The 23,856-nt window shown below is 38.8% G+C and overlaps 2 protein-coding genes across 4 annotated transcripts in view; one reads left to right on the forward strand and one right to left on the reverse strand.

The window, feature by feature from the left end:
• LOC120423171 (protein mini spindles-like) overlaps positions 1–6,725 on the forward strand; it is a 30,141-nt gene extending 23,416 nt beyond the window's left edge. For all 3 annotated transcript variants that reach the window (XM_039586853.2, XM_039586854.2, XM_039586855.2), the window contains one exon: positions 4,820–6,725. In XM_039586853.2, the coding sequence (XP_039442787.1) occupies positions 4,820–5,095 (276 nt within the window). In that variant the 3' untranslated portion in view covers positions 5,096–6,725. The remainder of the gene's footprint in view (positions 1–4,819) is intronic.
• A 1,393-nt stretch (positions 6,726–8,118) lies between these two features.
• Positions 8,119–23,254, reverse strand: LOC120423160 (NACHT and WD repeat domain-containing protein 2). The gene is made up of 17 exons (XM_039586841.1): positions 23,021–23,254; positions 17,784–17,872; positions 16,462–16,652; positions 16,276–16,405; positions 16,069–16,213; positions 15,341–16,008; positions 15,078–15,278; positions 14,163–15,008; positions 13,457–13,849; positions 13,190–13,374; positions 12,885–13,114; positions 12,080–12,267; positions 11,693–12,015; positions 11,541–11,638; positions 8,461–9,665; positions 8,347–8,402; positions 8,119–8,288 (listed from the first exon to the last, which is right to left on the reverse strand). Exons 1-17 carry the CDS (start codon positions 23,121–23,123, stop codon positions 8,210–8,212), a joined length of 5,130 nt encoding a protein of 1,709 aa, XP_039442775.1. The 5' UTR covers positions 23,124–23,254; the 3' UTR covers positions 8,119–8,209.
• Between the last annotated feature and the right edge of the window lie 602 nt (positions 23,255–23,856).

A 23,856-nucleotide genomic window follows, 5' to 3' on the forward strand; every position in this document is an offset into this window, starting at 1 on the left:
TTTTTTGGTTATAAAAAAGTACTTACATAATTTTAACAAAAAGAAAATCTAATCTAATCTAATCAGACCCTAGCGCAGCCAATCTTTCGAAGGGTGTGCCTTAGGTTAGATGACGCCTAGCACTCTTCTTGTCATTTATTAACATTTGTAGTGCGCCATTGCATTAGAATGCATTGAAACATCACAAGCGTTAAACCGGCCAGGCCTACTGCGTAAAGCCGTATCGCAGAGATGACTCGTAATTGGGTTGAGTTTGAGCACTGAGTGTTCGAACAACAACACAATTCTGAATCGACAGGGGAGGAAGAAGCGTGGGGACACACCACCATACGCTCCGAGATTTGGTTGTATTCGTTGGGAGCACCATGCTAAGAAGGTCTGGTACTCCGGGACCCTCTGGGATGGGACATTGTATTTCCACGAATGCCCTGGACACTATTTGCCGTGGTTATAGCGCCACAACTCGCTCTAATAATTTTAACAAAAAGAAAATCACAGAAATTTATAATTCTTGGAAGAGTTGTTCTTTTTGAATTCACAAAACCTTTTTTCAAAGAAAATTAACAAGCATTTACATCAATGTTGATAACAATGTATTTTTGTAAATCTATTTTACAAAATTAATAAATTCTATTAATAATTTATCTTATTTAAAAAAATAAAAACGACTTTTGATGAAAAAATCAAATAATTTGAAAATTAGAGGTTTGATTGATAACAGATAAAAACGGCTTCGTTTACAACTTACTTACTTTTTACTCAAGATTTGAAAGCTTTCTTGAGGAATTCAAACTTTGAACCAAATGTATGCGTTCAAAAAGTATGATGATATTAACGTTAGCCTAAAAAACATTGTAATTTGGTTTAAAGACATTCCGGAAAATTCCTTCTGGTCTCGGGAGAAAACCGGGAAAAACCGGGAAATTGAAAATCGAAATCTGGTGGACACCCTGAAATAAAGGGAGCCTTGCGTAATTATCGAGCTACAGCAAGAAGCTAAAATCTTACTGTATTCGGTGAATAATTATAAAAGGTTCGTCAGTTACAAAGTTTTATGAAAATATTAAAAGAAAAAGAAAATTAACAAATCGCATTTTCTTTATACAGTACTTGTTCGGTAATTGGACTGAGAACGTAGCCCAATCACCGAATGCTGGTCACTTACTGGGCTGAACGAAAAATAACGAGAGGACCACCGATGCATATTATTTTCCTGATGAAATATGAAAATAAAATTTACTCAAAATTCTTTACAATGCTTACTTTTCATATTTTTGTAAACGTTTGAAAAAACTTTTATTTTTGAACATGATTTTTACAACAATTTACGGGTCTCCTACGAAAGGCCGAATCTCAGAAGGCCGAATCCCAAAAGGCCGAAATTCAATTCCGAATTGCTCGAAAGGCAGAATTCTCATAAGGCAAATCTTATGCTATTTTGCTATTGTTTTGCTATTATTATTTTTATAAACCATAGTTATGTAACAAAAATTGGTTTCGAAATAAAGAAGGCATATCTTTCTTGCATTGCTGCTAGCAATTTACTTATTTATTTTAAATTTTCTATTTACTTGCCGCAAAAAATCAATTGCAATAATTTGAATTCATTTCAGTACTTGATGGCGAATGATCAAATTTCGATTATCGTCACCATAATTCAATAAACAACAAGATTTAAACACTTTTGAAATGCTTTAATTCATTCTAATCTACTCACTTGTATGCTTGGTAACAATATGATCGGTAAAAATAAACAGGTTGTACTCATTATGTACTTATTTCGCTTAAAATTACAAAAAAAAAGAACTAAGTATGTTAGTTTACTATATCTTTGAACATCATAATCAATGAAAATCGTGAAAATATGAACAAAATTCTGAATTCCACAATAATTCTGCCTTTCGAGACATTTAGCCTTTTAAGACGTTTTGTCTTCTGATCAAAAGACAAAATTCGACCTTCCGAGATTCTGCCTTTTGAGGCAATCCCCAATTTACCCCTTGGTTTTTTGGGTTTGTTTTGGTTTTTTGACGCCCCTCCCCTTCCCCCTAACTGCGTTACGTAATAGAAGAACGCTGCCTCATCAAATGCCCAGTTAAAAAGCAGCTCAGTTAAACAACGCCCAGTTACCGAACAACAAGTGTACAATAATTACACTATTTATCGATTGCAATACTCGCTACTTCTGACGAACGGAAATTGGTCCCGCTATGACAGTTCAAAAACGTTCCGCGTTGGCATTCCCAGATTTATCTGGCAATCTGGCAAGTGCCCAGTCAAATCAATCCGAATTCTGAAACGGAATCTAATTAGAATCGTATACAAATTCCGTTTCAAACGCAATTAGATTCCGTTTCAGAATTCGGATTGAGTTAACTGGGTGGAAGCTACTTTCTAGACCCATCTATACTGCCCCTGATCGCATAATTGTCCCATATGCATCTTCATCATTTTTGAGTTATTGATGTAGTTTGGTTCAAAATCGTGTGATCTTTCGAAAGAGCTTACAACATCCAGTACTTTGTTCTAGAAATCAGAAGGATTTTCAATTTTTTTTTTGCGAAAACTCTACATGTAGCCTTACAGTGAATCAAATATTTGTCCGTACCCCCCGTACGGAAAATGTTTGTGATATAAAAGTACATAAAATACGACCAAAGTACCATGTTTTATACATCAATCGACGCGGCAGAATATCCTCTTTAAGACACTGTCATTGGATTTGCAAAAAACTTTTTCTAAAAAAATACAAAAATATTTTACTGAAAATAGTCAAAAAAAGAGGTCAAATAATTGTCCGTACCCCTAATAAAAGTACAAAATCTGATCGATTTAAGTGAATTCATTTATGAAATGTTGTTTCTGTGTCAAATACTAGTACCTCTAGCCAGTTTGTGACAACTTTGAACTTCTGATAACTTTGTTAAGTTAGTTTATATTGAAAATTGGTTTAAATTTAGTTTTTTATGTAAAACTTATCAAAACATTAGTTTATAAACAACTATTTTTATAAAATTGCTATTTTATGTTGTAAGAGTCTCTATTGAACAAGTTTTAACAATATTTGTTCGAAATATACATTGTTTTCATCTTTTTTATTGACATTTTTCGACCAAAAATACTGTTTCGGAACAATACCGTTAAACAATCCGGATTGTCCCGGAACCGGTTTAACCCCTCGGAGGGAAATTTTGTGGTGGTCAGATAGAGGACAAAAAAACCCACCTCATGCAATTTGAAGCATCCAATTTTGTCCACTTCAGCCCGATTACGAGTCCCTAGACTGAAATTTGAAATTTTCACTTTCCGTGCTGAGAATTTCTGTACCGGCCTGGGTTAGAATGTTTTGCTTGAGGAATTTGAAAATTTCAAATTTCAGACTAGGGACTCGTAATCGGGCTGTAGTGGACGAAATTGGATGCTTCAAATTGCAAGAGGTGGGTTTTTTTGTCCTCTATCTGACCACCACAAAATTTCCCTCCGAGGGGTTAAACCGGTTCCGGGACAATCAGGATTGTTTAACGGTATTGTTCCGAAACAGTATTTTTGGTCGAAAAATGTCAATAAAAAAGATGAAAACAATGTATATTTCGAACAAATATTGTTAAAACTTGTTCAATAGAGACTCTTACAACATAAAATAGCAATTTTATAAAAATAGTTGTTTATAAACTAATGTTTTGATAAGTTTTACATAAAAAACTAAATTTAAACCAATTTTCAATATAAACTAACTTAACAAAGTTATCAGAAGTTCAAAGTTGTCACAAACTGGCTAGAGGTACTAGTATTTGACACAGAAACAACATTTCATAAATGAATTCACTTAAATCGATCAGATTTTGTACTTTTATTAGGGTTACGGACAATTATTTGACCTCTTTTTTTGACTATTTTCAGTAAAATATTTTTGTATTTTTTTAGAAAAAGTTTTTTGCAAATCCAATGACAGTGTCTTAAAGAGGATATTCTGCCGCGTCGATTGATGTATAAAACATGGTACTTTGGTCGTATTTTATGAACTTTTATATCACAAACATTTTCCGTATGGGGGGTACGGACAAATATTTGACTCACTGTATGTGTGGGACAAACTTCAATTGCGTTTTTATCAGCTTGCTGTTTTTCTAATGGGATATTTATGTGAACATGGGCAGTATACGTATACAAATCGACTCAAGGAGGTATTAGACTATGACAAACAAACTCGCACTTTTTGACAATTTGGCAGTATGCCGGCTTTTCTTTGCAGGAGCCTGCATGAATTTCGCTTTGTTAGCTAGTTTGGCGAACTGTCAAACATGAAAAAGTGCTAGTTTGTATCATAGTCTAATGCTTCATTTAGAAGCAAATTCTGAGTAAATGTGTTTTTTTTCTGATTTTTGTTTATATTATTTACTTATTCTCGACTGGTGTGACCAAATTATTTGAAACTTGGAGCGTTTGTTAAGCGATAGTATACGAAACCATTGCTTGAAAAAGTTTGACTCTATCGTACGGAATTATTGATAAATATCGTTTATATTTATTAGTAAATATTTACCATCAAACTTCAATAATCGATTTTCTCGAAAAGTACTAAATGGTCGTTGTCACAAGATAGCACATAACAGGCGATGTATAAATGAAGATGGGTCTATTTGGTCTAATTCATTCTTTGAGTGATTTTAAATGCCTTTCCTCAGTGCGGAAGGCAAAATTTGTTGTTAATTACATATATACCAGTTAATTTGTCTTGCAATCATCAGTTTTAAAACAATCGAAGTTTCCATTTCCAACCATAAAAGATGCCTAAACAATAATAACCGATTCCTTCCAGACTAAAACCAACCCAGGTCAGCCGAACAGCGCCACGGTCAACGGTCAGTACTCGGACAACAAAATCACGGACGAAAACCTTAACGTGAACCAGCTGCAGCAGCCGAAGGTGAACCTGCTGCGGAAGGAGGTCGGCGGTGGTCTCGGCTCGGGCCTGACGGTTCCCATGGGCGGGGGAGGGGTCGGCGGTGTCGGCGGTGGTAACTCCGGCAGCATCTCGTTGCACCGAAGAGAGCTGTTGGCACAAAAACTCGAACAGATTAAGCAGCAAAAGTGAGCGGGCTTCACTGCTGGACGGTTTGTGTGTGAGTGAAATTGTGCGAGGTACTAGAAAAAGAAACTACAGGAAGCGGAGAGCGAACCAGGTTGAACAAGATGATCAACTTGCTTTAAATCAATTTCTTGCTGGTCCTAAAAAAAAGAACAACATCCAGTGTAAGTCGCGGTTGAACTTGAACTTTTTTTTTCTGTTCTAGATTTTGTAAGTAGGTCACGACACGCAAAACGCACTTAATCAACCAACCAACCAACAGTTTGCAGTTTGGGACGATTATTACTATTGTTCCCACGCGCTTGTTTTAGTGTAGAGACTGTCTGTTTTATGCTTTGACAGTATTGTTTTATTGTACCAAGACTATTAAAAATAGGCTGATTAAGATGATGATGATCTACAAGAGATGGCCTTAGAAGCAACAAAACAAAAAAGAAAACACGAACCGATATTCCAATCTGTTACTTGCTTGCACTTGAACTTATTTATGTTTCTTTTTAGTAACCAATTAATAAACACCAGAACACATACAGCTAATCAGTAACTATACCACATATAGCAATGAATCACCGTAATAAATCCTAATTCTAAAGACACGTTACACGACAACAACTACAACACGCTACCCAGAAGCTGGCATGCCAAGTTTTGTGATTGTTTCTCTTACCAATTTGACTGTTTTGAAATCGGAGAAAAAGAGGTAAATTTTTAATCGATAAGCACTGATGTTAAGTTACGTTCCTGGCTGAAATAATGAGCGCGCACGCGCTGAGCTGCAGCAGTTACTGTTCAAATTTGATCACATTTAGACTGATGCAAAAGCATACCATTTCGAATAGTTACGTTTATTGATTACGGCAGAGAGAAAACACACAAAACACATCCATTTAGTATTATTCGAATCTCTTAAAAAACACAGAACCTATCGTTTTCGTCCGTTCGTAAACAACCGATAATAAGGCGCAAGTTTTTACAACTTTACTGTTGACACGTTTTACTTTGTTTTGCTAATCGTTCCAAGCTTTCGTTAATCAATCATATCACGAATTTATACCTTACTATTTCTCTTTGAGGTACGTTGAGTTTTCCGTTTGTAGTTGAAAAAAGCGAATCACACAAAGGCACATGCTTCAAAAATAGTAACTGCTAAATATTTAAATAATAACACTGACAAACAAAAAAAAACAAGAAGCAAACTCACACACTGCAAATACTACAATAGTCAAAGTTGGGAAAAGGAAAATGACTCAAAAGTATGTGTACACTAGTGGCGGCGTCCATGCCCAGTTAGGTGTGTGTGATCGAAAAGAATTTATACTCAATCGCGTTTGACTTTTTCCTCCATCTTCTCATAGGCGTCATAGTTCGAGGGGGAGGTCATCATTCAAATTGCCTTTTTCTTGTTTTATCTTTGTTTGCTTGAGAACTTTTCTTTTTGTAGAAAAAAAACACCGTCTTTAATTTACTGTTTCTGACTTTTTAATGGTTTGTGAAATCCCCCCCTTGAACAACAAATTAAAACAGACTCAGAATCAAATATATGAACATATATATTTATTATTGCAAAACATTCATGTTGAATATGTAAACTGATTTAGTAACGAAAATGTAATAAAAGCTATACTAATATCACAAAGTTGAAGTTTTGCTTTGGTCTGTGAAATTCCCTCGGGAGTAAGAAATGTTTTCTTTTCCCCTCTCTTCCATATGTCTTTAAGAAAAGTTAAAAAAAATCGGGTATTGAGAGGTGCTTCAGTCGAGAAGCCGGGACCGGGGTAAAGAAAGGTTCAATGTACTTCTAGAAGAAGTTTTCATAAAATTTTGAAAGGTTTAAAAAGTTAGTTAACTATAATTAAGAAAACCTTGATGAATAGCATTATTTTCCTATTCTCAAATTTTCATGATTTTTCCATTGAAAATTATTTCAAATCGGAAAACGGAATGCATTTTCCGATTCTTCTGACAATTTTTCACTAGGAGAAGGTAAACGAAGTTTGTAATAATAGGTCCTTTTAGGTGCTGTGACCAGGTTGGGACCGAGGATCAGTAAAACAATATATAATAACAAAAAAAAAACTTAAATTCCATACTTGGAGATCATGTAACTGACGAGGGTTACTTGGTCCAAGTGGGTCTTGCAGGTCTTGAAATTGCCGATGTACTCGGAGAAAATCCCCCACAGCTCAGCCGAACTGTAGAGTACCTCCCCGGTACCTTCTCCGTTGTTCCACCGTCTCGGGGGCCACCTTGGCTGCTTCCTGCGGGTCGGGATACTAATTCATTGGCAGATCTGATTCTAGTTGTAATGTACGACAAGACTATTGACGGACGTGACAGGACGAGGGCCCAGTTTAGAGGTTTCGACATCAACGATGTGCGGCTGGATCACCCTCTCAAAAAAAAAAAAAAAACTACGATGGAACAAAAATGACAAAAATGACTGGTCGGACAAAATTTAACCACACTTTTTTTCGTGTACACGTACACGCAATACATGCGCACGTAGATAACTCTATGAGCTTGGTTGGACGTAACAGGAGCTGGCTCTCCGCTTTAATTGGGATTGAACTTGTAAAAAGACATTTTAATTTAAATTAATACGACTTTTGAGGCATATGGCCACTTATCTAATTATTATCAATATGAATATCTTTGGGGGTAGGTAACATTAGTTGGGATTTGGGCTCAGTAAGTTCACCGAAATAAGTTCCTGAATGGTGTTGTTTATTATATTAACGTGACTAACCAGTTCCTGAATGAACTAGGTTTAAAAAGAGGTTTGAGTGCTTCGAGTATAAATTTTACCATGTATCGAGAAATTAAAAAGAGAGATGTGAGCCGGTAACAATGGAGTGCAACTTTCGCAGCTGTCATGGTAAACTTTACAGAAGCTTCATAGAGAGTTTAACTCCATGTTGCACTTTTAATTTCTCGATAGAGACCGCCGAGACCTGTGGGTTGTAGAGTGGTTTTGAATAATCTTTTTGCTAATTCGTAATATTTCGGAATAAAAACCTTAGCACAATCGCTACATTGGAGTTACAGATTTATTTAAATAGTTTAATGCAAAACAACATTCAACATACACAGTATTGGTGCAGAAGTAACGACTAGGAGCATTTATGCTTCATTATCTTTGTCATCGTCGTCATCATCTTCATCTACCGGAGTTCCAAATCGCGTTGAGATCGATGCCAACCTAGGGAGCAGACAGATAGGTTAACATACTATCAACACATTAAAATAGTATAAATAACCTCATCGCAGCTTTGAATCTGGCAGATGCCTTCTGTTTCGCGAGTTTTTTCTTCCACTGAAAATGAGGGAGAATTATTTAATGTGTATGTCACTAAAAGTTGGCTTGATTTTACGTTTGCGTCCCGCGACGGTAGTTGCTTGAGGAATTCCTGCATCTCGGATTTTTGCGGATCAGCGATAGCCAACACAGAGATGCAACCGTCAACCGTGCCGAGAACCAGACTCTTTCCGTCGGTCGTGCTCTTTATTGAAGTTAGCTCCGCCTGCATTCTGTAGTTGGCAATCATTTCAGTGTCACTGGTTCGAAAAACCCTCAGAGTCTTCCTGCCGCTGTGATAGTACAGCACGTACTCGTCGTTTTCGGTGAACATGCAGATCACCGTGAAGACCCCTTCGGCCACCTTCGGAATGAAGGTTTTGACCGTTGATCCCTTCTTGAGCTCGAGAAGTTCCAAGCCACCCCGAGAGGGAGCGTAAAGTCCAAACTTGCCGTCCTTGGTGCTGGTTCCGCCCCACTTTGGGATGGATCGGACGTGCTTCCTGATCTTAATGTCCATAATGCTTCCCTTCTCGTTGGTGATGACCGCTACTTGGGATGGCTTGTTCTGCAGTGGAAGCAAGGAAACCATTTCCTTTATATTGCACCCTTTGAGGGAAATCTTGTGCTCGTGCATTCCATTGTTCGCGTTGTATACCCAAATCGAATCTTTGTTATTTTTGTCAATCGAAGCACATACAATATGCTGACCGTCGACCGTGACCACAGCGCACCGGAACGGAAGTCCCGGCACCAACCGTACGGGGTAGTCGAAATTAAAAACCGTCTGTCCATCCGGAATGCCTCGTACTATGGCGTGTGCCAGCAGCTTCTGCTCGTCACCGGGGGCCGCCATAGAAGCCGAAGCATTGGGACAGGAAACGGCCAGAAATTTCTCTCCGTTTTCCAAAAAGTTGATCTGCATGCAGCCCGGTTGCGAATCACGCGAAAGCACCTGCTCGGTTACCCGGTTCCAGATTAGAATTTTGCCCGTCTCCGACGAAACTATGTATCTTCCGTCGGGAGTTACAATGGCATGGGTTACAATGGCCCCGAGGGGACTGTCGGCTAGCTTCGAGAGCAGCCGACCCGTTCGTATCTCCCAGACGCCTACGCATCCTCTGGTGACGGTTACCGCCAGCTCGCCGTTCTCCGAAAGACTGATACTATCAATTTGAAGTTCGTGCCGATCAATTACGTGAACCTGTTCAAAAATGTTGTTTATGTTCCAAATTTTCACGGAGCGATCAATGCTCGACGTGATCACGCTGTTCCATGTACCTAACGGAGAAGGAAAATAATAAGGTTGGTTGATCATCATATCGTTAAACTTAAGTGAACAACCATGCGTTTCCTTCAAAACATATTGCTCTTGAGAAATCATGCGAACGCTTGGTACTTATATCTGGGATCTGGGTGATTTATGAAAATCAATGCAATTTTCTTCCAAGGGATTATGAAGATGAGCTCCCCACCCCCTCCACCTTTAACATGGGCAGGCACTGTCACAAACTGTTGAAATCCTCCCCTCTTCCTAAGCATTGGTGTAATTTTGGTGTAAATTTGGAAGAGACGCATGGTTACTCAGGTTGTAGGTTATTTATTGATTTATTATAGGGGAAAGTGGGGCAAGTGTAATAAGCTAAGGAAATGCTCGTTATAACCCATTAAAAAGTTAAAAAATCTGTCGGATTTTATTATAATCATCTTATTCTAGGTCTTGACTAAGACTTTGTTTAAACAAGTTTTTTAAAAATCCTGTTTTTTAATGTGAAAAATTGATTTTAAAATTTTTGATTTTCCGTACGTTCTACTCAACTAGTGGGGCAAGACGAGCAACCCGTTGGGGCAAGAGGAACAATGCATGAAAAAATATGGTAATTTGCTAACAATTGAACTGTTATCACTTAGATACATCAGATCAGAATGTATTTGAATGGTTTCTTCCATTTTTAGATTAAATAATAATATTTTACTAAAAATTTTATCGTTTTTACGAAAAAAATTACTACTTCGATGATAAATAGTAAATTTTCATAATATCACTATACTTTGTATGTACAATTTTTTTAAACGATTGTTTATCAGTTTTTAAGTACTTTCATGTATTTATTTCCCAATAACATATGTTGTTGCAGCAATTCGTAATTTTTTCCATACTAAATACCATATGGTACACTTGCCCCACCTGAACAAGATTTTTTAAAAGCTCTCAACAAAAATAACCAAAAGTTAAATCATACTTTGTAATAGGTGCATGTCATTTGTAGGGACACTACTGATCTAGGAAAAATAGCATTTTGATAAAATGAGCCTTAAAACGAACCCGAAGCCTTATTTTGTACTTTCCAAATATTATAAGAAAACAAAGGTTCACCCAAACGAAAAATATATCTCAAAATCTGCAACAGTGAATTTGCTGCAGAAAATGTTATATTTTATTACATTTTTTGCAGCAAGCCCATAGATCATTTTTGCCCGCGTGTAAACACGTCAGCGATCTGCAGTTCTCACCAACACATAGAATGCTGGCGCGTCCCCGAGCAACAATCTAGAGAGAGAACATTATGTTCGCGCTCTGTCCCTCACCATTCATCAAGCGTCCATGTCGCGGTGGTAGCGTGTCGGATCAGCAACCTAGAAGTTGATGGTTCAATCCTCGTTCTGTTAAGGTTTTTTTTCTGCAATACAATCAATCTGCCGTCGGTAATGTCGATAATTGTCGGTAACGGGCAAAAATGTCATACCCCTATTTCGCAAAAAATGCATGAGGACAGTTTTCATGCAGATTCTGATATACTTTCATGCTGCCATGCATCAAAATCATGCGACCGCCGGTTGGGTGTTTCGAAAAAAAACTTCATTAAATCTTATGCCCCGTGGCGTTTACGTCATTTTGGCGGTTATGTGATAGTAGAATCAGCTAATTGCATTGCTAGCAACAATTCCTCATACTGGAAATAATCAAAATTGTACAAATTACGGCCGTAGGAGCGATTGTTCCTCTTGCCCCATATGGTCGTCTTGCCCCACCTTCCCCTATTAAGAAAATAATGTGAGTTTGTAAACAAAATGTGTATCCTGCTTACATAGGGGAATGTTTACATTAGGAGTGAAGAAAATTCAATGATTTTCGTTTTTAACTCTTGTACCTACCTATAGTTAATGCCTCAAGTTGCATTATTCTTCCAAAGTGAGCATCGAGTACCTTCATGAGTTGTTTGGTCTTTACACTCCAAACATAGAGATTTTTCCTGAAACATAAAACTTTCAATGCAAAACGTCAAAACAAGAAAGTGGGACGTTACCTAACCCCAGCCACAGCATAATCCACCTTGGAGCTGATCATCACCGAGTTGGATTGGGTCAGTTTGGTCGATATGTTGCGCACACTATGCGGTAATGCAAGATATATGGCCTCCTCAGAGATGGGATCTTCCGGGTCAAAGTCCCAAACGACGAACCCGTTGGCCGTGCTGGCCAGCAGGAAGCGATCGTTTTGATCCATCTTGAGCTGAAGGGCCGTCTCCTTGACATCATTCTCATAGCGTGGTAAATCGCGCACGTGGCGCCACTCTGCCCCGACCACCACGTCGTTCTCGACGGTTTCGTGGTACTCAAACTCGCTGACCTGTTTGCGGGGGGAGAAGAAATTTGGTGAAATTCGATTTTCCCAACACACTTGTCTAGCAAACCTGATAAAGATCTTCCTGGTGGCAACAGTACATTCGCGAACGATCCTTTTTCATGGTTATTACGCTGTGCATGTTAACAGTTGGAATCGTCAGGCCTTCTCTGCTGGTGAAGAGTAAGAGTCGCGTTTCGTTGATTTGTCCCGACCACAGGACGGCAAAGAAGTTGGTAAACGACGTAAATTCCATGACTAGAAACAAAATACAATATGGGAGTTAATTTATTTAAAAAAACGACTCCGTTTCTTTTATGGAGATGCTTGATGTCTGGTGTTTTTTGGGGAGAGTGCTCAGTTTTGGTCTAATTATTATTATTTTAAGTTTTTTTTTGTATATTTAACATACTAAACTTGTTATATTTTGAACACAAACGTACAGGTTTTATGTGAAATTGCTGTAACTTATAGAACATCAAAAGTTTGGATGAAAAAGAAACAATTTGCTTAAGATTTCTTCAAAATGTTGAAAAGGGGATCAAACTACCCCTAACATTTTGAAACAGCCGGTTTAAAATATTTTTTTCAAGCGCTTGGAATGAATCGAAGAGTTCTTCTGATGAAATACCCTTATCAGCCAAACATAGTTAAATGATTAACCTTTCAATTCATGTGAAAAGTTCATAGTTTTGTGAGAAATTAAGAGAATTATGTGCGGTACAAAGTTTTTTCTGTCGCACAAATTATTATGCAAAGACAAATTGAAGACTTCACTGTACAACTCCAAAACGTACTAGCAAAGCATAATCACAAGATGAATTTCGTGGAAAATAAAAGCAACAACTTTTCTAAGCGTCAAGAGCTATACTTACACAACAGCTCCCACTCGTCGGTAATGTCCGGCAGCTGATGCTTCTCGATGAGCGCTCCTCGCATATCATAAAACGCATAGCGCAGCTTGGTATGCAAAAAGAGATTTTTGTTCAGCAGAAACAGTCCCGTGATGGGTTCCGTCTCTTCAAAGGGGTTATCAATGATGGCAAATTCACTGGACAGCATGTTCAGTAGCACACTTTGGCTGTTGTTGGTGTACGCGGCTGCCCTGTAACGATATTGAACAAGTTCAAATGTTTGGTTTGTGGGAGGGGAAAGGTAGTGAGTTGCTTCTCAGGGTCACCATTTGTTGTCTGGACTAAGGACCAATTGTTGCATGATTCCTTCTACGCCCGGATTCACATCACGTGTCAAATCGGAGGTGGACAAATCCCAAGTGATAAATCGGGTCGAAATTGACACCATATAGCGGTAATCGCTGGTGAGACAGAAGCCAAAAACAGCAAATTGATGTCCTTCGAGGGAGTACTGTGGGTGGGAGAGGGGAAAAACGTTTAGGGGGAAATCCGAATGCCAGATGATAGCACATTTTGATAACAGCTCGGATTACCTTGAGTGGACCGCCCGGGGTGTGCAGACAGTGGTTTAGCGGGATTAGGGCTGAATCTTTCGGTCCCGATTTGTCGCAAGCTTCCAGGAGCATTTTTATGTTGGGATTACCGCCGATTTCCGGCAGTAAACGACCTACCAACTGCGCAGCCAGCATATTTGGGTAAACACCCAGAATGGCCCCGCCCAGTCTAAGGGCGTCAGCGACCAACATCAGCTCCCGTCTGGCGTCTTTGTCATCGATATTTATCGAAGCGTCCTCGAAATCTGCCAGCACAGCCTGCAGTGGACAGCTGGATAGTTTGGCGTGAAGCCAGTCGTAGTTGAAGAGCACGTTTCGGAAGAGATCTGTGAAGCGTCGCGAGCGAACCAGATGGAACGGAAGCTCGCCAAACTGAAAGGGGTAAGCTAGTTATAGACCGTATCCAGCTCAGCCTCAAATCAATCATTCAATCATCATTTATTCTCAGCAATAAAAAAAATCTGGACTGCGGAGTCGGGTAAGCTTTTCAAGATTTAGCGACTTTGATTTCAACTTAGATTCCAGCTGTTGGAGATCTGGCTACATAAATTTCGAATCCCACAGCAAATCACATACACAGATGTTGACTCTACTCCGGCATTTAATAATTTGCCGACACCGGCTACGACTTCGGGTTCGCAAGAAGTATCCGACTCGGCAGCCCTGACGAAATGTCCACACTAACCTTTCTCAAATTGTACCGCGTAACTTTTCCTTCTTTATTGATAAATACTAACGGCTGAATTGGAACCTTTCTGTCGGCGATACCTTCCTTATCCGTCAACCCGAACCGGTGCCGCTGAATTTCGGTGTACTTGAACGGCTTCGGTTTGCCGCCCCAGATGCCGAGATAGTAATCGGCAATCATCGAGTGGAAGTAAATGGCCATATTCATGTTCTTGAAGTAGCGCTCCTTGGCCGTATCCCGGAACTGTCTGTGGTACCAGTTCATAACGTTGACTCCGTCGGCTTCTCGTTCACTCAAATAGTTCGGAAGATCATTCCGGATACGGGTCCACAGCAGAGGTGGAATTCGCCGCACCGGAGGCAAATGGTACTGGTAGACGTCGTCCAGCACGCGATCATCAAGGGAAATCAAATCTTCCAGCTCGCTCTCCGACAGACCCGACTTGGCCGCAGTTATGTAGGCCAACGCGTGGAACACCAGGATGCGACCGTGCTGCTTCTCGATTCGTTCAAACAACATCATAATACTGTCCATGACCGTTGAAGCCAGGTGTGTGTCCTGCGGTCGAGTGTAGCTTCTCCAACGGCAAATTTCCGCAAATACCAACTTTACAAAAATCGGCAGAGAACATTTGCCAATTGCATTCGCTACCAATCGCCACTGGTAGTTGGAAAGATCGCGACAGGCGGTCGCCATCCACATCTTAATCACGTTCATCGCTAGATCTTCGCCTAACGCGGTAACCTCGATGAAGTTACCTTCCACGTCAATCATACGGCGCAGCAGATGATACTCCTGGGATACGACCGGGTTGGATTCTTCAGCGGCGCATGACACGATGATCTGGAAGGAAGGTTAAATCAGTTCATTCTCATTTGGAATAGCAAAGATAAAGACGAAACAATCTAGAACCTTGCAGAACGGTGGTAGCCTGGTTGGTAGCCACGACACTTTTCCAGAATCTTGAGCTCCGGTCAGCTGATCAACTGAATCCAGAAACAGTAGTAAAGGCTGCTGCTTACTTGCGTAAGTGAGCAGTTGCTTGAAATGTGCCGTCAACGGAACAAGATCGTCCGGAATTTGGTCAAATGGTAGCATAAAATTGTACGAGATCTGAAAGCAAAGCGAATCGTGTAGTAGCACTGATCAAAACTAGGAAAGTTTATTTTACGAGCCTGCTGACAGATCGAGATCAACGTGGGAGTCAGTGTGCTCGAGTCCGGAGTGGTTCCCAGGAAGCGAATGATGCTGATCGGTCGAACCTTGGCGAACCAATCTGTCGATGTTAGGGCGGCACTCTTGGCCAACAGTGAAGTCTTGCCACATCCGCCCTCGCCGTACAGAACCAACGGCTTATCGCTCAGCCCGAGCATGTAATTCTCTATGCGTTCCAGTTGCTCTTCACGCCCATAAAATACCTTGACCGAGTTGTTACAAGCGTGCAGGTGCTGCAATATCTCCGTTACTATCTGCCCCTGGGCACTGGAATCTTCTTTGCGCATGGCTCGATCGACCAGCTTCACAATGTTCTTGTAAAAGTGCGTAATAAAGTGGTTCAGATATTCTTCATGTGTTTCGACGTCCAGGCCTTCGCGACCGATCCATTCTATAGTATATTTTTGTAAATTGGAGACTTCGATCCGATTCGGCACGCGCACGTCGCGCAGATCAGCCAGAAGTTTACAAGCTTCCGTGTCTAAACTACGGTTCAGAATATCTACGTATAGTGAAGCCTTCTTTAGGTTTTGCAAATTTATGTTATTTATGTAGCGTAGGTACGCAATACAGTGATTCTTTGTATTTTTTACGTTGAGAACACCGTTTATGACCTCTCGTTCAGTTACTGAAATGTTTGAAGGGAAATTTATGGTATGGTTTAAAGTTAGTTACACTTCAATCTTACCAGACATGAAGTAGTTGTGCATTTGATCTTTGTCCAGTTTCCCCTGGGCATGGCAGGAGGCAGCACCTTTACGGAACAGCTTCTGCATTTTGGTCAAGGTATCCCACCAAACAGCTTGATCTTCTGCTTGAAGTTTTGGTACGCGCTAAATATGTTAAGTTACATTTCGTTATTTGTATTACAAAGTAATACTATTTGTTTGATTACCTTATTGTTGAAATTAGTAAGAATCGATGAAATCGGCTGCAATATTGAGATCGGTGGGACAGCGTTGCTATCCTTTTTGTACCACATGTCCAGCAAAGTAACGTCAATACCCATGGCGGCAAGATCATCACTGAAAGTACAGAACAGGTTGAAACTCTTCACAGTTTACTCAAAACAAATACCAACCGAATCAGTTGCAGTTCTGAGGAGAGGATGTACGTCGGAATCGGACGGTAGCCATATTTCTGACCAAGAAATACCACAAAGTTGGGACCCATGCTGAGGCGTTGACAATTTTTGATTTCACGCATGCACAGTTCCGTCGTCATGTGATCGTCCGTAGCTTCGTCTCGGACACCCCACCGCATGTCGACGACCTGGACAGGGAGAGGTTAGTTTGTAGCATTGAATGGTTGATCATTGGAATCCATTGTTTTAATTTAATTTTAAAAACACTCTGATTGTGAACCACCCTAGTATTCAAAGTGCAAATGTTCGCAAATGTTATCAAAAGCCATCCATGTGAACAATTGTTGGGTAAGAAATCGATAGATATTTCTAATGAGACCTGAATTTTGAAGATTTGACAATCGTATCTAAAGGTATTAGTAGTAAAGTTAAGTTGATAGAAGGTCAAATTAAAAAGTTCATTTTTTGCGTCATTTCATAGCGTCATTGAGGAGGAACCCAAAAGGGTCTACTTGTGAGAAACATCTCATAACAATCCATAATAAGACCCAAAGCTACATCATGCATCATAACTTATGATTCACAAGTATTCTACTGCAATCTTTATTGCGTTGCCATTGGCAACGTTGTCGTTGTTGTTGCGACAAATATCAAAGTAGCTTGGACGGAAATAAGTGGTCCGCACAATTGTCTCAGTCGTCTGGCGCTATTTTTACCACCCAACGAACGGGATAGTCACGTGTGAGGGGTGAGAAGGGTGCGGAGTTAAACAGCCTGTTTTGCATGCCAGTCTGATGTTAACAGGGGGAGCTAGAAAAATGCAGCTTTTTGCGGTCTCACCTCCTGAATAGAGTTATATTTTATTATCTCCTCAGCGCCTAATGTCTCACATGGTAAATATAGAAAGGGAAAGGAGCGAAGTTCGTGCGTGCAGGTGAAACAATAAACATAAAATCGAAAAAAAAACTTTGGCGTCAATCTTTCCGACAGTTTGGACAAATTTGGCAGGTGGTTCAAACGGAAAATCAATATGAAAGGGTTCAGTGGGCCATACCGAAAGTTTATTTGTTTTGATGAAATGTGCATTGGAGGGGGTTGAAAAGGGTTGTGCATCATATGCAATGGTGAAACGGAAACGGTTTAAAAGCGTGTTGTCTGCATGCAACCTAGTCTTGAATTATAACTTGTTTTATTTCTAAATGAAGACTGTTTCTATATTGAAATATTCAAAGATAATGCTCGTCTGAGGCTCAAAGATGTAATAAGTATATTGAATCCATGCTAGATGACAAAAAATATCTTCAGTACATGTGTCCCACCTGAAATTCCAAACCGTGCTTTTCACGACAGTAATCTTTAATCCGAGGGTAACATTTTGCCATCAAGTTGTTTCTTTCCATCGTGGTATCTGGAATTGAAAAATCAAACAACTGATTAGGGAACAGCAATCAAGGAAGTTATTGTCTTCTTATCCCAGAAGCGTCTATATTACGGACCCGATCCTGTAACAATCTTAATGTAAAAACACACGAAATCCAAAAAAGTTGCCCCGATCTCTATTCGATCTCCGTGAAACTTTGCTTTGAAGGATAATTTGGTCCCTGATCACGAATCTATGGTCCATTTTTCGATATCTCGTGGTGATGGGTGGTACCGTAAACTGGGGTCAATCGGGACACTTAAGGGTGAATTGGGACAGCAGTTTAACCATGATGTAGCACAATATTTTGATTTTTCTGGTTGGTTTCAGTTAGAACAGACTCAGGCCAACAAAATGTGTACATCCATTTCCAAATTTAAAAGCATTAGGTGCTCTAAAAACTGCTGTCCCTATTCAGACTGTAGTCCCGATTCACCCCAGATTACGGTACGACACTTTAATTTTCTGGATTCTTACTAAGACGAGTTTTCAGTAATTTGTAGCTCAAAACTTTGAAGATTCATAAAAAAGATAAAAAAATAGTTTTAAAATCGCTGCCCTTTCACATCACTGAACTGTTAAAAACAAAGAGACAAATCATTTTATGGGAAATTTAATGTTACTCTCTGGGTTATTACATACATCTAGATGTAATAACCCACAGAGTTATTTTTTTTCATTTAGAACAAAAACAATAATTTTATAATTATAAAAAAAAAACTTTTTAGAGCAGGATTACTTTTTGGAGTGTAGAGTGATATGTTCTACAAAGTTGTAGAACAGAGAAAAACGAAAAAAATGTGACAACATAAGGGGTTTGCATACATTTTTCATGAGTTATAAGACAAAGTTTTTTTGAAAAAGTATTGATTTTGACCAGTTTTTCGAAGTTTTAACCCACAAAACCCAAACGTGTTCTTTTGAAAGTATTTTTTTTTCGGAGAGTTCAACAAATTTTGCATAAGAATGACACTTTGAACGTCTTTGTTGCTCTGTGTATTGCTAGAATGAGTATCTATCCGGTTTGTTTCTTTATTTTAGAAAAGTCTCCACATTCAAGCAGTGCACAAGCCACAGCAAAAGTCCAAAGGGTCACTATTATGCAAAATTTGCTAGCCTTAAAAAAAAACTTTCAAAGGTACACGATTGAGTTTTAGAGGTTACAACATTTAAAAATACACAGAAAACAAATGATGGCAATATTCATTAGGAAATGAAGACAGATTTTGTGTCAAAAAAATGTGTAATATTGCATCAGTAACTGGTAAATTTTCATCAAATTTTGGTGAATTTTCATCAGGATCACATTTTATACATTTTTCATGTATTATAACTCAATCAAGAGGTTATATTCAACCTACCAAATTTTCAATCTTCAAACATTCAAATTTTTTTCTGTGTAGTGGTCAAAATGCAACCCACTATTTTTATACACATTTTTTTGTTTTTGTCTGCTCTGAATCGTTAAGTTCAACTACCCCAAATCAATTGATTTCATGATATAATACTGTTGCTTGCTTGATACTTTATAAAATAGAATGTATCCCAATGTTGCCATTTTGGCTGACAACCTAGGTTACACCCTAACGCACAATAAGATAACTTTTTTTCTTCAAATTAATCATGTTTCGTTTTTTGAATACTTAAAGTGAAATTTTGGCGATCATTCATTTCTTTTTTACAAACATGATAACGTTTAATTGTAAAATAATACCTTTTACCAAATTGTTGAAAAGGTTTCCATATTAACTCATTGAATGCAAAAAATCTATAGATTACATTCTACAGTCATTAAATTAATTTGATACAATCTTCAACCTGAATATGATTTCAGATTCATACTTTTCTCCACAAATGTCTTATAAAAAGAGTAAACAAAAGCGAACTTAACGAATTTTCTACTATAAAAAGCAGTTTCAAATAAACGATCTGTCTGAACAGATTTTCACTGAAGTTTTGGGCACATCGTCATTCTAGAAAAAAACCCGATTTAATATCACCAGAGGTGAAATAGAGCCTTCCTTACAAAATGATGAAACTCCGAGAAATATATTGGTGCAATTATTTTTTCAAAAACATAAAGATACCATCCAGTGAGATTTTACCTAAAGCTTCGATTCTTTAAAGGCTAAACCTCAAATGCCATTTTTTTTTTAATTTCAGAAGTACATTATTTGTCGCAAGACATTTAAATTTAATTAAGAAAAACATATTGGATTGACATTATTAAAAAAATAAATAAAGGGTACTCAGTCTATAATGTTAGTCTATGATTAACTTAAAAAAATATGTATCGCTATTGCACTTTGTCGATCAATTATGAGAAGCCAGAAAGAACACTTTCACGCGCAGCGTAAAACGCGCAAGCGTAAAAGCGCTGGCGTTGAAGCTTCGACTTAACTTGTCGAGCTTTCGACCGAGAACGAGCCGGGACTTCGAATTTGATGTTCAGTATATGATTTTGTATAAATCCAAAAATTTAATAGGAAAAAATAGGGTCAAAATAAGACGAAAAACACTAAAATCGCTATATCTCTGGAAATACATTTTGGAAAAGCTTCAAAATTTGGGCCCAAACAGTTTATGGCGCATGTTTTCGAATGGCTTTTTGTTTGAAACTGAATTCTTTAAATTTGATAGTGTTATCTGTAAAATAGTCCAAAAAATACCTCCAAAAATGGCTTTGACCACATTTACTGGTCGAAAATTGTGATTCGAAAAATAAAATGTTCGTCTCCGACCCCACGGCTACAGATCTGGCTTTTAAAAATTGTGGGTTTTACGAGCGGTTTTCCAGTGATGGAAGACACAAATTTTTAAGAGCGGATACAGACATCGGCCATGTATTTCAGAAAAAGAGCTCTCAAAAATCAGACTTTGAGTTCCGGGTTTCGGGCCAAAATTCAATCGAAAGAGCGCATCTAAACCTTCAATTTAGTTATAGGATTTTTTCCTGGGACGAATCCTCGCCGTGCACGATTTTTTTTAGATTTCTGAAAAAAGCGTTTTTCCAAAAGCAAGCCTTAAACCTTTCTTTTGTAAGAAAGGCAAAAAATAAAAAAAACGAAACTCGCTTGTAGACTAGTTTTCACCACCACTGCGTGGATATCGTGGAACCTGATTTAAAAACTAACTTAATCCACCTATGTGGTTGATGCCTTCCTCACTTTTTACCAACAATGGGTAATATGAGTGGTTTGGACACATATTTCAGCTATTTTTTTTAGGTCCAGAAAAATAAGTACACAGATATAACTTAAGTGGTCATAACTCGAGACAGGGTTGCCAGATCTTCAATGTTTTGTACTCATTGGAAAGGCCTTTCAATTACCTTACCAACGATGGGTCGGATGATGGTTCTGGACATCGTTTACATACATTTAAGTGAGATCCGGCTTCAAAAAAGTACATAAATATCACTTAAGTGGTCATAACTCGAGACATGGTTGCCAGATCTTCAATTATGTGGACTCGTTGGAAAGGTCTCTCGATTACCTAACCAATGATGGGTCGGATGATTGATCCGGACATCGTTTACATGCATTTAAGTGAGATCCGGCTTCAAAAAAGTACATAAATATCACTTAAGTGGTCATAACTCGAGGCAGGGTTGCCAGATCTTCGATGTTGTGGACTCGTTGGAAAGGTCTCTCGATTACCTAACCAATGATGGGTCGGATGATGGATCCAGACATCGTTTACATGCATTTAAGTGAGATCCGGCTTCAAAAAAGTACATAAATATCACTTAAGTGGTCATAACTCGAGACAGGGTTGCCAGATCTTCGATGTTGTGGACTCGTTGGAAAGGTCTCTTGATTACCTAACCAACGATGGGTCGGATGATGGATCCAGACATCGTTTACATACATTTAAGTGAGATCCGGCTTCAAAAAAGTACATCAATATCACTTAAGTGGTCATAACTCGAGACATGGTTGCCAGATCTTCAATTATGTGGACTCGTTGGAAAGGTCTCTCGATTACCTAACCAATGATGGGTCGGATGATTGATCCGGACATCGTTTACATGCATTTAAGTGAGATCCGGCTTCAAAAAAGTACATAAATATCACTTAAGTGGTCATAACTCGAGACATGGTTGCCAGATCTTCAATTATGTGGACTCGTTGGAAAGGTCTCTCGATTACCTAACCAATGATGGGTCGGATGATTGATCCGGACATGGTTTACATGCATTTAAGTGAGATCCGGCTTCAAAAAAGTACATAAATATCACTTAAGTGGCAGGGTTGCCAGATCTTCGATGTTGTGGACTCGTTGGAAAGGTCTCTCGATTACCTAACCAATGATGGGTCGGATGATGGATCCAGACATCGTTTACATGCATTTAAGTGAGATCCGGCTTCAAAAAAGTACATAAATATCACTTAAGTGGTCATAACTCGAGACAGGGTTGCCAGATCTTCGATGTTGTGGACTTGTTGGAAAGGTCTTTTGATTACCTAATCAACAATGGGTTGGATGATGGATTCGGACATCGTTTACATGCATATAATTGAGATCCGGATATATGTGAAAACACATTTTTATTTTTGAACACATACATACATACACACACACACATACACACACACACACACACACACACACACACACACACACACACACACACACACACATACACACACACACACAGACATTTGTTCAGTTTACGATTCTGAGTCGATATGTATATATGAAGGTGGGTCTTCGAGCTTTTAATAAAAAGTTCATTTTTAGAGCAGGATTATAGCCTTACCTCAGTGAGGAAGGCAAAACCTTTTATATCAAATTATCTTAAACAACCCAGTTTTTGAACAAATGTTACCAAATTAATGTTTTGGGTTGTAGAATAAATGATATGTTATGCATATGATTTTGAAAATATAACTGTTAAATAATCAAAAAGGAGGTGTTTCTGCCGACCCTATACCACATGACATGTCTTGAAGCACAATGTATTCCCTGATTATGTTCCACGTTATATTGAACATATCGATTAGTTTTCGATCCGGACGTATTATGACACATTAATCGTTTTTGACGCGCTGAAAACTTTCAAAGTTCTTCCTTTTGCGCGTTTTTCACCGGAGAAAACCTTGGCCGTGACCATGTCTCGGTTACGTAACTCACCCGTGAACGTTGAACTGGTGAAAATTCGCACAATTTTGGAGCTCACAGGAGGTAAATTCTCGAGCGAACCTGCAAAAATCGTGTCGATTGTACGATCGTCCATCTTGGCAGATGAGCGGTTCCCCTGGGAGGAACCTCTTTTGCCAGAGACTTTGGGGCTTCCTGCTTGGGGTTTTTGTGATAACTAATCACGATGTGCACGGTTTAAACACTTTCTCAGGACTGAACGAAATCTTGTCTTGTTATGCTAACTAACTCAGTCGAAGACCTGAGCGAAGTTTGTTTGATCAATAACTTCCTTTAAATGCCTATTATGCCGTGTTTGGGAATGCACGAGGTGCCAGTAGGGTAACCAACAGTTGGCTATAGGCTATATTTACACTTGAGATTGTATTAAACCTTTTGATTTTTCAATTGCAGGGGTCATCCAATCCAAAAAAAAACTACGTAACAACATCACCCACTAAGTGATCTTACACTTAGCCTATCCGAAATATCCAATTTAAAACATTTTTTGAATCGTTGTGCACACTTAGCACAACTGCAGGGGTCGTCCAATCCAAAAACTACGTAACAATAACATTCACCTACCAATGTCACACTTAGCTTAACTCAGGGGTCATCCAATTAAAATAAAACTCTGCCACTAAATAATTATTTGACACACTTCGTCTAACTTACAACTTCTTCACGTATCCAAATGTGCACACTTGTGCTAATTGCCTTCCAAAATAGTGCTCCATAATATTGTTCAAACTAGTAAGGACACCTGGCAATTTACCATAATATTATAGTATAATCGTATTTTTATGGATTTGCGTGTTTTCAAAAGGTCA

Source organism: Culex pipiens, chromosome 2, assembly GCF_016801865.2.
Source record: "Culex pipiens pallens isolate TS chromosome 2, TS_CPP_V2, whole genome shotgun sequence".
Classification (NCBI taxonomy): domain Eukaryota; kingdom Metazoa; phylum Arthropoda; class Insecta; order Diptera; family Culicidae; genus Culex; species Culex pipiens.

Excerpts from the sequence above, each read along its gene's own strand:
- LOC120423160 (XM_039586841.1), bottom strand. The coding sequence starts at position 23,123 with ATGGACGATCGTACAATCGACACGATTTTTGCAGGTTCGCTCGAGAAT. Across the intron at positions 16,009-16,068 it reads GCACAACTACTTCATGTCTG|TAACTGAACGAGAGGTCATA; the intron begins GTAAGATTGAAG and ends CAAACATTTCAG. Across the intron at positions 13,375-13,456 it reads CCCCGGGCGGTCCACTCAAG|TACTCCCTCGAAGGACATCA; the intron begins GTAATCCGAGCT and ends TCCCACCCACAG.